General features: G+C 29.8%; 1 protein-coding gene across 1 annotated transcript; it reads right to left on the bottom strand.

The window, feature by feature from the left end:
* Positions 1-346: 346 nt before the first annotated feature.
* On the bottom strand, positions 347-14,090 carry LOC121128993 (advillin). The gene is made up of 2 exons (XM_040724623.2): positions 13,664-14,090; positions 347-2,598 (listed from the first exon to the last, which is right to left on the bottom strand). The coding sequence occupies exons 1-2, from the start codon at positions 13,862-13,864 to the stop codon at positions 577-579; spliced, it is 2,223 nt and encodes a 740-aa protein (XP_040580557.1). The 5' UTR covers positions 13,865-14,090; the 3' UTR covers positions 347-576.
* Positions 14,091-14,456: the final 366 nt, after the last annotated feature.

Genomic DNA, 14,456 nt, shown 5'->3' with positions numbered 1-14,456 from the left:
AAATTGTTTATTTGAATTTTTTTTCAAAAAATTGAATATTTGAAATTTAGCCCCAACCTCCCAAAATATTGTCCTGTGGACACACCTGATAGCAAAATTGTATTTTTAACTATTATTATAATTATTAAAGAATCGACATGGATAATTTTTTACAAGAATAGCATTGGAATTGTATAAGGATTTTTTACGTAATCGTCCCATCACTAGTAGAGAGCTGTATTGAAAAATCATTCAAGTATGATCTAGTTATTATAATGTTTTTTGTAAAACAATTTTATAATTTATTATATTATAGACGGAAATAAATTATTCAGTAAAAAAGTTATGACAAATAAATACTATTGTATTTAAGTTTAATAATTTATTTGGTTGAATAGAGCATTATTTCTTGTAGGAAAATTAGTTTATTTAATTAACAAAAATATAATTAATTAATGTACCTTCCTAAAGTTATTTTTATCTTCTAATAATTTGAAACAGCAACATTAAAATTTCTGAATAAATTGACAATTATATGTTTTAAAATATTAGAGGTATAAAAAATGCTATTTGAGGCTTAATTGATGACTAATTATCTCAATAAAATGTATTTTCAAACCAATTAAAGTCCCAATTACCAAAGAACCCCCTGAAATGAAGAGGTTCTTCTCCTTGTTTGACTATAGCGATCGGTATTTCCAAATCTCTTCCTGTCGGATCAGAAATAAGATATTCTTCAGTCATTGATAAAATATTTTTTCTTTCTAATTCATTTGATTGAGACCCAATCCATATATAAAGGCAGTCTTCAACATCTAAAAGCATGACATCATCGGGTATCAAATCCCTTTGATTGAAGTCGAATATTTCCTCCATTATAAATTGACCACTTGCATTAGAGCCCTGAAATAATCTTGGCTCTGAGTTGTTGCTTCTATAATTTACTTTTAAGTCATTTACGTTCTCATAAGACTGTTCACCTCCAAGAAAATTCCAAAACTCTTTATTTTCAAGTCCCTCGTAAATATTTTCATAGTCTTTTCCAAAGAGATAGCTCTTTGATATTTCTCTTTCGTCTCCAATTGAACACTTCCCATACCATATAAAATTTTTGGATTCATTTGTTTCAAGAATAAAGCAGTCATTAGTGTTGAGGGACAAAGCAGAGCATTCTACTTCTACTGCTCTAACCAATAATTTATTTGTTCCACGCACATGTAGAAGTCTGTGTTGATTTTCATTTTCATTTTGAACCCCCTCTTCCCCTTTATTAAACTTTGAGGAAATCCCACCCATCAAAATTTTAAAACGTCCTTGAAACATTGCAAGGAAATGTGGGGGCTCTTTTTCTTGAATGACTCTAACTTGAACCGGTTTACCACCATATTTATCATCCAATTCTACTGTTCTCCATGCGGCTATTCCTCTTTCATCCTGAGATGAATGTATGCCAAGCCAATAATAAATGATGTAGCATAAACGATTAAATTCATAGTAAGAATATAAAATAACATAGCAATCTCCAGAGTAAAACAATCCATAGTTTTCCTGTGACACAGGCACTAAATCACCTTTTTCAATTCGAAACACTTCCTTTTCTCCAGAAGCATCATCCACCATTCGGAAATAAGAAGCCATTGATGGCTTATTATTGTGAAGTGCTTTAGTATCAAATTTGGGGGGTAACTTTTTAAAATCGTTTTGTCTTTTGTCATTTTGGCTTTGAGTAACATCTTGAATTTTCCAATTCTTAAAAAATATTCTAAATTCTACAGGTTCTGTATTTTGAACAATTTTTGTAATTGAGATATTAGCTAAATAATTTTTTTCCTTAATGTATCCTTGGCCGGCTTTGAGTCCTTCATTACGATACATAAAAGGCGATTCTTTTCCGACCCAAACCCATATTCCGGAAAGTAAATGATCGTCTATAATATATGCCTTCTTTGATTGAAGCAATTTTTGATTAAGCTGATGAACATCAACTCGAGTCATTACCACTTCATCATTTATTCCTTTTTCCAAATCATAGATGGCGACTTCTTTTCGTCGAACATATTGAATATCATCATCTGAAACGGTTATCTTTGAATCTTTAAGCTTTTGAGCTTTTTCATCTAATGGAAGTACTGACTCAAACATTTTTAATTCTTCATGCGAAAGATGTTCAGCTTCAGTTTGATCATCAAGCACAACTACTTTAGCTGATGGGGTCTCTTCCTTTAAATAACTTCCTAGCTTTATCCCATTCAACTTTTCATAAAAGTTGGAAGTGCGTCCTCTCCAAACAAAAATACAATCAGACTCAGTTTCCGAGCAAACTTTCAAAACATAAACATCACCTGAATTCATTTCAGACCAACAATGAGGAACAATTTGTTTGATAATAATTGGATCACGTTTCCCTTTCACTAAAAATAACTTTGGAACCAAAGATCTCTCAAAGTGACTTAATCCAGTATCGAACCCTCCATTTAAGTACATTATTCCCCGATAATTTTTAAAATAGGATAAAAACCTTTTGGATTCACATCCTTGACTTTCACGATGTTGAACCGGATACCCATCCAAATAGTTATCTAACTCTACAGTTTTATATGCAGCGACGGTTGCTTCATCCTAATTGATATAAAATAAATGTTAATAACTTTTTTACTGTACATATATACTCAGGATAATTGCAAACTTTGTTATTACGTGAAATATAATCTATCTCATTCATCAAACCAAGCTATTTTATTATAAAAGAACATGATTATATTAATAATCATGATATTTAATGAATATAATTTGTAATCATTCAATTGTTTGTTAACTATTTCTTGGGCCAGTTAAGTTATTCAAGTCGGATTATCTAAATCTTTTTATAACATGTTAAAAGTATCGAGAAAACTATTTTTAATTCAAAAGTTACAAGTAATAAAACACCTACTCGAGTCCAAGTCATTGTGATGGGAGTCTCAATTTCTGGTAATTGGGTTTCCAAGAGCAAACACATTCCAGGTTAGTATTTATTTTATACAAAACAGTCATCCAACGTCTTTCATAACATTGTCTTGTAAATTGTCTACAAGGGCTATACAATGTAAAGACTTTGAGAACTACTCTTCCAGTGGATTTAGTTTTTTAGTAGTTTTGATTTAATTTCTTTTTTTAGACACAATTTTATATTGTATCATGTAAAGGAAGTCAAGTCTCGAGAAAATTAAGTGATGTTCAAATAAAAATGTAAATAATTTTGCTAAGAGTTTCTGTACATTATAAGTAGTCTATCGCTTAACTTTAGATAATTTATGTCTAAAACATTGCAATCTAATTAACTTTGCTACTATACAAAAATTATTTTAAAGATATACTTTCTTGAAAATATCATATAAGATTAATAGTTATTCATGCATTCAAAAAGTTCAATTCCCTTTGATAATATTAAAAACAAAAGTATTAAATTTATGTCAAATACAATTCTGAAATATGAAAGCCTAACATTATTGCTGTTATTCTACTCAAAATTGGATTATTCCATAAATATATATATATAATACACGTATTTGAAATTCATATCAAATTTTGAAAATAATAATAGATTTTTAAAGGTATTTAATCTTTATGAAATACAAAATGATATTAGATTTGTATACAAGGCTAATAAGCTAATAGGAAATTTTGTTGAGTTGTACTATTGTTGCCATTTTTAATATTATTTTGTTCTTTTGAAAGCCAATTTAAAAAAATAAAAATAGCAAATAGTTGTTGAAATTTAAACACAAAAAAGGAAGCTTATTTTGAAAAAAGATTTTGTTGTATTGCTAATCACAAGAATAATTCAATATTTTTTGCGAACATTAATGGAAAATTCATAGAAATTAGACAAAAAAGATAATAAGATATAACTTTTTAAAGTTAAGGGATAGACTTCAAGTGAAATTGATACGTACTATTGAAAATCAGTATGCAAAATTCACTCTGAGAAATAATTCTTTTAACTCCCGATACTCAATTTAATTTTTCTATATTTTAATTTGGCTAAAATACTGATTTTTATTATATCAAAAAATATTTGAAACATAAAGATTTTATGGATTACATCCCATCATATTTATAAGTGGATTCCTATAAAATGTAATTTATTAAAGTGTCAAGCAAAAGCAAGACCTATAAAGGTTTTAAGTTCAAATTAATCTAAACACAAATATTTTCTGATTTCTAATATTTTAGTAATTTCCTATATATGTTTTAACAAGCACCATTTGAGTACTTTCTCATCAACAATTACTACAACCAATGCCCTAGGCCTTGTGTTTTTACACTAATATAGAGACCGTCGTATTTTATCTTTATTTTAGATCTCACTCATAGTAAAAGCAACACTGAAGAGAGCCCTTCCTTGGGAATGAATCCAAGAAAACTTATTATACGTACCTATTTTCCAATATGAAGAATATCAATAGTTCAGCAGTGCCATGAGTTTTTATTTTGAAGTTTCTTTAATTCTAATAATATATTTATGATACAACAATATTCAAATAAATAATTTAAAGTTGTTAAAATAAATACACATTAAGAATATTATGTTTTTTAAATACGATAAAGATTTTGTAAAGAGGGGTAACAAAAAAAAGTATTTAGGTCAATCACCTCTACAATGTCCAGTCAATATTTTCATAAAATTTAACTTAGGTATTTTAAGCAATTGTGAAGCTCATGAATATTGAATACTCGCCTTGGCAGTTTTTTGTATCTCAAGTATATCATCACAAATCATACTAACAAAAACTAACAATTTCAGGATGAAAATAATGGACTCTTTCTTCCTTCTCTTTAATCAATTTTATAGCTTAAAATATATATAATTGGTCCAATCTTTTACATATGAATTATTCCTTATAGTGTGCCACAAAGGGGTATTGTCTATAAGAAAAATGTGCAAATGTTCGTGAACATCAATAAGAAATGTATATGTTGGAAAGTTTGATAGACACAGATCAATAAAAAAAATATTGTACTAAAGCAATAGCATTTAAAACAGGGCCTTCATATATAACATGGTGACATATTTTTGATATGTACTCAATTCTTTATTATACATATATACATTTTCCAGACACTTTGAGAATATTTTCACACGACTTAATTGGGTTTGTCTTGAACATTTTTGCCTTGAACGTTTCTGCCTTGTACGTATTCACCTAGTAACGCTTTTGCGAATGACTTTTCCCTGATGACGCTTTTGCCTTGATATACTTTGGCCTTATGACGTGTTTGCCTTGTACAGTTTTGCCTTGCGACGTTTTCGTCTAGAGACTTTTTTGCCTTGGATAATAATAGAAGGAAAACTACTTCTTCTTAGTTTTATATATTTTTGAGTACAATTTTTACCCTTGTATTCCAGCTTTGAGAAATTAGAAATAAAAGGGTAAACAAACTAGACAAACATAATTCTTCAAACCTTTATATATAGGATTCAAAGCATTGGGAAGAAATCAAGGAATACTACTGCTAAGTCATCAATCAATTTCCATTTGACTAAGAAGGGCGTCCGTCTAAACTTAAGACCAAAACTGGGATCGGTAGTTATAAAGCAGTAATTATATTTATTACTAAATCGCTATAAGATATCTCATATCGTCTTTAGTTTTTTTATCAGTTTAGATGGATTGCAGATATAATAGCGAAATCTTGTTCATTATTCATGTATTAAGTTAGATTTATCGTTGAGTTAAGTTTGAGAAATCCAGTATGTATATTTATAATTGTTTCAAATAATTTATGTATATATATTATTAGAGAATTGATTAGATTTCCCTTCTATATTTGTTATTTTAGTACGTCAATTTCAATTATTCGACTATATGAAGTCTTTAAAACGTTAACAAGTTAATTAAAACAAAAGATTTTCAAAAAATAATAGGTTTTTTGTAGGAATATAAGTATATTTTTGTGGGTTCTACTGAATTCGATTGATTATCATCTTTAAAATATTACCAAAAATGTTTTTTGGTAATGTCACGATGTTTCTTATCACCTTATTTCATGCTAAACTTTTTTTATCAAATCTTAAGTATGGAATCAGATGAAAGAGGTATATAAAATTATATATCAAATGTCGGTAAAAACAATATAACAAAGATTAAACATCTTAAAAGATAACTTTCTCATTTCAGTTTAATGTTGTCCTCCGTAGTTATTGTATAGGCTATAAAAAGCTGTAAAACCAAGTTTAGTTGTTTGTACTAGTGATTCTCAAATGGAGTTACGTTGAGATATTCTACGGGCAGGACTTAAACTTCACGAATATAATGATTTAAAACATAATTTGAAGGAAATATTTCATATTCAATTTTCTAAGCTTTTGCTTTCAGCCTAGCCTAATGTTTATGAGTCTTTAGTCTCAGATCACAAACCATGTAAATTCTTAAGTCTAAAGGATAGTTAACTGAAGTGCTTACGCACTCATTTAGCTTTTAGATTGCAATGTAAAAGAAATTCAATCATTGGAAAATATTTCCTTAGTCACCAAAAAACGATTCATGAAGAATACAAAGATCCCTCATGAATTACTCATTCACAAGTTGTGACGGATTATTAACATAAGGAGAGCTTGAAAGAGCATTAACTAACAATAATTTATACTTTTTAGGATGTTGTGCTTATTATTATTCAATGAATAATTAAAATATTAAAGGGCAAACAAATACGTCTTAAATACGAAGAATTGATTTATTATGTGTATACCTGAATAATGTCCAATTTTAAAACATACTTAAATAATTTGCATTTATTGAAATTATGGAAAAACGAGAGGTTTTTTCAGAAAAATTATCCATTAAACTGTTAATGTAAACGGCAAAGAGAGGGGGTCCAAGTACATTACCTTGCAGATTAGATGATGTAACGTCACAAGGTTTAGAGACTGTGGAATTGATCACTACATTCTGTATAATATTCGTCAAACAGGAACTAAGCCACTGTAAAAATTGATCTTTAATACAGATGCTGGACAATTTAAAGAGAATTTCCCTGTGAAGGGATTTATTGAAGGCTTTGCTGAAATTGAAATATAAAACAATACAGTCAAGATTACAGTTACTACAACTCACGATAAACTCCTAAAAAAATTAGAAACACCGACGTATTAGGACGGAATATGTGCCCTGCTAAGAATAAGTTTAATACTCTCAAGGAACGGTTGAAGCTTCCAGTTAACGATCTGCTCTATTATTTTTCCGACGTGGCTAGTGAGGGATATAGTTATGTAATTAGAAAGGTCAAGAGGTTATCCTTTCGTAACTATGGAACTGTGCTGGGCATTTTCCAATTAGTTTGCACATAATTACTTTGAAAAAAAAAGATTGAAAATCATGGGTAGATAGAGAGAAAACAATTCATTTACTAACTATCTTTAAGAAAAAGGTGTTAATTCTTTCTGTTCCATTGGAAAAAGAGCAATGCATATTTAAAATCACACTAAAAACTTGCCCTGTTGAAAATAAACACTCAAAGAGGGACAGGAATCGTATCAATAGGACACACATGCATTTGATTCAATTCCAGTTGATACAAAATACGTGTTAAAGCAAGAATCTATGCCAACATCATCTCAGATGAGTAGACCATAACTATTTTGCTAAGAACCAATTCCATCGTTGCCAGAACTTATTATCTTCTTCCTGATCTATTTGTACAGAGGTTTCATATTAGAGTGAGAAAGCTTTCATAGTAGCCCAACCTCATGTTTAATCTTATTTTGTCAAATAAGTTGCTCTTTTCGTATTTTTTTTTTTTTGTAGCTAAGGGATTATTTCAACATGGAAAATGTCGTAAATGATCCCAAGATCTTTGTTTTAAACGGTACAAGTCGTTTAATTTCCTTATCATTTTTATCATGGTTAATCTTATATACTCGTCACAAGCTCAGTACTTGAATTTAATATAAGTCTTGTTTGGGTGGTGGGAAGAGGTAAAATGGCAGACCCAGTTTTTGGAGGTGAGCACCAGATCAAGAATATTTCCACCAGAAGTCAGTCGTAATTGGTTTAATATCCCTTACTTTCAAATAAATATTCCATATTAATTTTAATTTTAAAAGCAGGAATAATCACATTTTGTGATTTTTTTCACAATTTTAATTCTGGAAAAAATTAAAATAGATTGTCAAAATGATCCTGGAAAAATAAAATTTTCATTAAAAAGCATACTAAAATAAAAAAAAGTGATGTCATAATTTAACTGTCAACTTTTTTTCATGATTAGTTAAAATGTTCCAACTGAATTCATACACTTAGATAAAAAATTATGATTATTTAAACATACAAATGTAACATTGATATAAATTGTTTAAATATTGGTAACTTTTTGAATTCTAACCTTTTAAAAGAAGTAAATTGTTTATTTTTATAAAGTCCCAGGCAATTCGATGTTAATACTTAATATAACATAGTAGTATAAAATTATTGTCCTGGAGTCTAATTATAGGTAGTACATATATACAGGCAAAACAAATTTATTAAAGTTCTAAATGAAAAACAAAATTAAAAGTATTGAGAAAGAGATAGATTCACAAGCTATCCCTTAAATTCAAAGAAATTATGGTAAAAACTTTTCATTTGTTACAAGGCTTAGATTTCTTCTGCTGCTGAATACAATGTACTGTTCCTTTTTTTATTAACGATAAGGCTACATATCTGGCGTAAACAGATAAATTTATAGCTCTCACTTCTTTCATTACGATAGGTTCAAACGACGTCAGCCTGAATGCAATAAAGGCTTATGAGTTGATTACAGAGTCATATATTATCATGAAGAAAATGTATGGGGGGATGCATATTGAAAGTTTTTTGGGGTGCAAAAGGAATAAATAACATCGATGAATTAATAATATTAATTATCTTAAGGTAAGAAAAATGCATTCATAACTAGAAAAATCGATAAAGTGACATCCTATGTCATACCTAAAAAGTAGCATCTTGCAAGAAAAAAACGGTTTTTTAAAGCAACTTAATTTTTTTTTAAATTATACAGTGGTCGTCGTTTTGTTTAAAAAACTGGAAGAGCAGGATCAAATCATCGTTGAAAGGAATCAAGGGGGGAAAAACAATTATATCCAATTGAATATTTGGTTATTTGTATTTTTTTTCTCTCGAGGCCACGGAAGTACCGTTAGAAGATATTCAACCCCTGCCTTTGTAGATTTCCCTTCTGTAATCATTCTAAAGCAATTTTTAACATTAAAATTATAAAAGGTTTGCTGGGTAGTGATGGAAAGTTTCAAAAAGAGATTGTACTTGTTGGCTTTTTACGAAGAAATAAAGGAGCTATCTTGGAAGTAAAAGCAATCGACTTTTTTTTTTTTATGACTCTGCATCTAACAGTATTAAATACAAGTTTTCTTTTAATAAACTCATTTGAAGTCAATAAGATTTCGATACATTATTAATAGCAATAGGAAAAGAGATGAACATATTAGATTCATTTAAATATTTGAACTTCTTTTACTTCTTCAGCTGTAACCTGTCTTAAGGAATATCACTTTTCATATTTAATAAAGCATTCAGATATTCTATTTTTCAAATGCAAAACATAGGCATGACGTGTACAAATGTGTATAAATGCATTAAAACATAGGAGTAAAATAAAAACTTGTTAAATAATGGTTCGTAATAAATTATGTTTAATTTACAAAACGGCGATAATTATGTTAGACAATTTAAAGAATTCCCCGATATAATTTATTTATTTATGACAGAAAACATAAATAGGACCCCAATAGACCTGGTTTATAAATTAATATATATCCAGTATCAGTGGCATTTAGATGTAAGAAGAGAGGTTTGATTTATGTACATATTTGTTATTAATTTACTTGATTCAAACATAAAAAAAATATATTCATATTTGTATAGGTTTATTTTGTATTAACATGAAAATAATTTTAAGAAAAATTATGATAAGGTGGATGCCATTGTTGCCTCACAAGCTTTTTCTCGCTTCTTTGATCTAAAATAGATAACAAATGGGTCTTTGTCTTTGGCATCCATGCTTGATTAACATAAATTGCAAAAAAAATTCTAATAAAAAATAAATCTTCAGAGCATATATGTAGAAAGGCTATCATGAACTGATTGGTTGAAATACTTATTTTCAACTCTATTCTACCCTCTGGCCTTAGAATAGGGAATATTTTTGAAACCGTAAGTAATAAGGCCTATTATTTTGACAATACTCCTATTACATAGAGAATATATAATAACTGGAATACATTTTCATAAGTTCCTTTTTCTCTCTCATTGAGTTATAGGATTCTTCATTGAAATGTCGTTATCAGTAAGATATTTCCTATGAAAACCTATCTATCTTCTTATAAATAACTATGCTTACCCTACGAGAGAGAAGCTAAATTTTTAATCATTTACTTACAAAATGAAAAAAAAAATGTAAAAGAAAAAATGAATGGAAATTGTTATCGGTTGATCTTGAGCAATGTCAAGGTACACAAAAACTTTATAAGAGATAATTCTCTTTTCCTGGAAGGCATAATTTTGAATTGAACAAGACTCTCGATTCGTGCTAGACTCTTGAGTATTGTGGCATTTTATATAATAAGTAAAGTACTCCCGATGACAGATGAACAAAAAAAAATGTTTTTCATGTTTTGAAGTGCAGAATCGGAGCAGTATTTTGAAAGATACAGGGTAAAAAGGGAAGCCTCATATGAGTGTATTGGATATGGACAAGCAAAAGAAACATGTTGAGGATGGAATGGGAATTGAGAGAATTGAAGGAAGTGGAGGTCATAACCAATTGTTGACAAAGGATAAGTTGAATTAATTTGTACATCCTGGATTTCTCACTCACTTTAACATTCCTCCACATAATAAATTCAGGTAAGCTTCTATCACAAATTTATAATGCTGCACAGTTCAAACTTTTCCTGTTTTGTAGGAGCTCTGCCTTTGTTTTGACTCTATTTTCAACGATTTTTTGGAACAATCTGTACATACATGAAAGACCTTAAAATGTAAAACGACCATAACAAAAATTTGAACTATAAGTTATTATAACCCTGAATTCAAATATTAATTATTTCATACCACTATTACTTCAAAATTGAGGATGATACATCTCTATAGATCATTTTGTTACCTTTTATATACCTCATAACCTTACTTTCCCAAAAGAATGTGAATAAAGACCCCAATTCAGTTTGAAGCTGTTAGACAATTCTTTCTCATTATGGAATTATTCACTACTCAGTAAAATTCCACCAATAAATATTCAAAACACTAATAAAGGGGGGGGGACGATTTTTCTATTTAAGCTGACACATGCAGTTTGTCAAGTTTGTTTTACGGCTATGAAGTAAGCATAAGTATCAATACTTTTTGTTACTTATTGCTATAATTTTGCCAAGGTTGTCCTTAATGTAACAATTTTTACATACAGCAATGAAGTTTATATTTTTCCCTCTGATTGTTTGTTTGTCTGTTGTTCAACAGGATTATAGCAAAGTTGAAGATCGTTTTTTTTTTCCTTTGGTACGAGGATTACATATGATCACTATAAGAGGCCATTAAATTTTGACACATCAAGGTAGCACAAAAAAGTAAAAAAATACATAATCAACAAAAACTTTAAAACGGTGCGTGGACAGAGCGTCGACTAACAAAACGTCGAATACACAAAAGGTTGACCAGACAAAACGTCGACCGCAGAATATAAAATAAGGGGCTTCTCTAATAGTGTTGCAATATACCCCATTCAGACATTTCCCACCTGAAACAAACCCCCCACTCCTATATAAACAACTAGTAAGGGCCCCTCTCAACCCCGTTATAAAATCCAAATGTAGGGGCTATTTTCGGCTACTTCTTGGTCCAAAATGGGAACAAACCCACTGCCACTATTTAAACAACCACTAAGAGCCCCTGACAACCCCTATTTACACCCCAAATATTGGAGCTGTTTTCTGGTACGCCCTAGCCCCAAAATGGGATGAAACTCACCGCCAGTACTTACATATACCCCCCGAGGGGTCCCCAGAAATTATTAGGCTGTTTCGGATTTTATCTCATTTTGGGAAATGGCGGTACCCAAAAGTAGCCTGAATTTCCTAGATATAAATTGAGGAGTTGAGAGTGGCCTTTGAAGGTAACTTTATCTGACGGCGGTGGGGTTCCTCCCCTTTTGGAATCTAGCGATACATGAAAACATCCCAACTTTCGGTGTAGGAATTTATAATAACTGTTGTTTATCTAGGAAAAAGGAAATTTCTAGAGTGAAATATCGTATTGAGACATATAGTTGAAATTAGTGTCATTATGTAAATATAGTAAAGATGTTTTTTATCGGAAAAAAATTAAAGGTCTGGATTGAAGGTCAAAGTCAAAGTAGAAATCATCTCTTATGCAAAGAAATAGTATCTAGAGTAAATTGTTGTTATTATAAATAGGTATATTTGGAATAAAATTCAGATAGTTATCTCACGATTGATGGATTTATTTATTCCTTGTGACACACAATACATATATGAAAGATGGATCTGATAGACATTAAATTCACCATGTTCAACATCACACATTTTTGACTTTAACATACTGAAGAAAGGATAATGAATTCATTTAGGAGTAAGAACTATATGCGAAGGTTTGCGCTTAAGCGATTAGCCATTCTAGTTTGCACAATTTTCAGAAATGAAACGCAGCTAAGTCGCAAATTTATTTTTGCAGCTCACAGGGTTAGACTTACTATACCTGGTATGATTACTCTTAAGAAACATTTACTGATTTTAGTTATCTTCTATTTAAAATTTTAAAAATAGTAAGGATCACGTGACCGTCCTCTTTTTACATCCTACGGGTTGACTTTTTATAAATTCATCAAATGTTCGGTGTTTTATGGGACAAAGACCAATAGATAAAGTAAGAATCTATGCAATTTTTTTTACACAAATCCAAATTATATTTTAATTCATCAGTCAAGTTTGTCTGTCTCTCTGTCGTAAAGTATTTTTGAATGTGTACTTAATATCAAAAGCTGGGTTCCCTAGATTTATTCTGCAATCTTTTCATTTTCTTTTTTTTTGAGATTATTATTATACTTTATTTTATAGAAAATTTTGGGAAAATTTAGAACGACTATTTCAAGATAATGAGAAGAACACAAAGTGGGAAGATGTTCGGTTAAAGTGTAATATTTAAGCATATCGGTGATTCCCCTCCACTTTTCAAATTAGGTATATATATATATATACATTGTGCAATGATGAAAATCTAGTTTAGAATGGGCATGTTAAAAAGCAGAAACTGAAAATCAACATGGTAACCCTGACAATAAAGGACTCAGAGGCGATTTTGTGAGTGATATCTGAGGAATTCTAGCAAATGTCCTTGTTTGTATCATTTTCTCCTTCCTCTCTTGTCACAGCTGATTGTAGCTGATCTAATTTATCTCATCTAAAACATTCTTCAAATTGTCAGGGTTACAATGTTGATGTTCGATTTTTTTTTTTAACGTACCAATTCTTCATTAGATTTTCATCATTGTATATATATATATATATACAATACCCCCCCCTCTCTCGTTAAATGAACACTGATCGAACCACGTGTCCTTATGTCAAAATATAAATGTATGGTCTTTTTACTTTAAAGCATTCATTAGCCTTTCGGTAATGAACGACCTTGCCTACCTGAGACGTATAGGTTCCCAACCAAAAATGAATGTGAGCTTCACGATTTTTTCTGCTAAAAATAATGTATGAGTCACCATCGTAAAACTTTCCATAGGATGCCTCTGGTAAAGTTATTAATTTAAGTTTCCGTATCCTCCATATCTCAAACGTGTCAGCCTTGGGATTTGATAAAAGAATGGACGAGAAGGCAGGTTCCATGTTTATTACATTTAAGGTCAAAGTATATTATTCAACTATATCTTAAGTAGTAGATCCAGAATATAACTATGACTTTAAAGGCAAATGTCCTATATTAAATCAATGTATGTAAACTCTAGTATCTTTTATCGTTAGGAGTAAGGCAGGTATAATTAATAATTTCTTCAAAGAGAGAGTACTAATCACTGTGCAATTATGATAAGCTTTATCAATATAAAATAAGAGTATGACGATTGAAGTGATCATTAGGCATTGCTATTTTTTTATTCTTAAGCAAAAGATAAAATTATTACATCATCTTAATAATCATTAAATTATTTACCATATTATTGATGTATTAATTCTTAGTAATTATAAATTTATTAAGGTATCCAACAAAATTGGAGCTTTATTTGTGCCCAGATTTATATTTATAATATTTGCTTTTGACGAATAATTATTTTAAATTTTGATTAACTGACTAATCAGTATCATCACCAATACAGGGTGGGGCATGTGAGTAGAAGGTTTTTTTTTCATTTTAGACTCTCCAAACAATATTTGGGCGCCAATTTGTATTCAATATTTACCTTCACTTTCAATGTTGAACATG

Source organism: Lepeophtheirus salmonis, chromosome 14, assembly GCF_016086655.4.
Source record: "Lepeophtheirus salmonis chromosome 14, UVic_Lsal_1.4, whole genome shotgun sequence".
Lineage (NCBI taxonomy): Eukaryota > Metazoa > Arthropoda > Copepoda > Siphonostomatoida > Caligidae > Lepeophtheirus > Lepeophtheirus salmonis.
The sequence above is the reverse complement of the archived record's forward strand: the minus strand, read 5'-3'. Positions and strand labels throughout refer to the sequence as shown.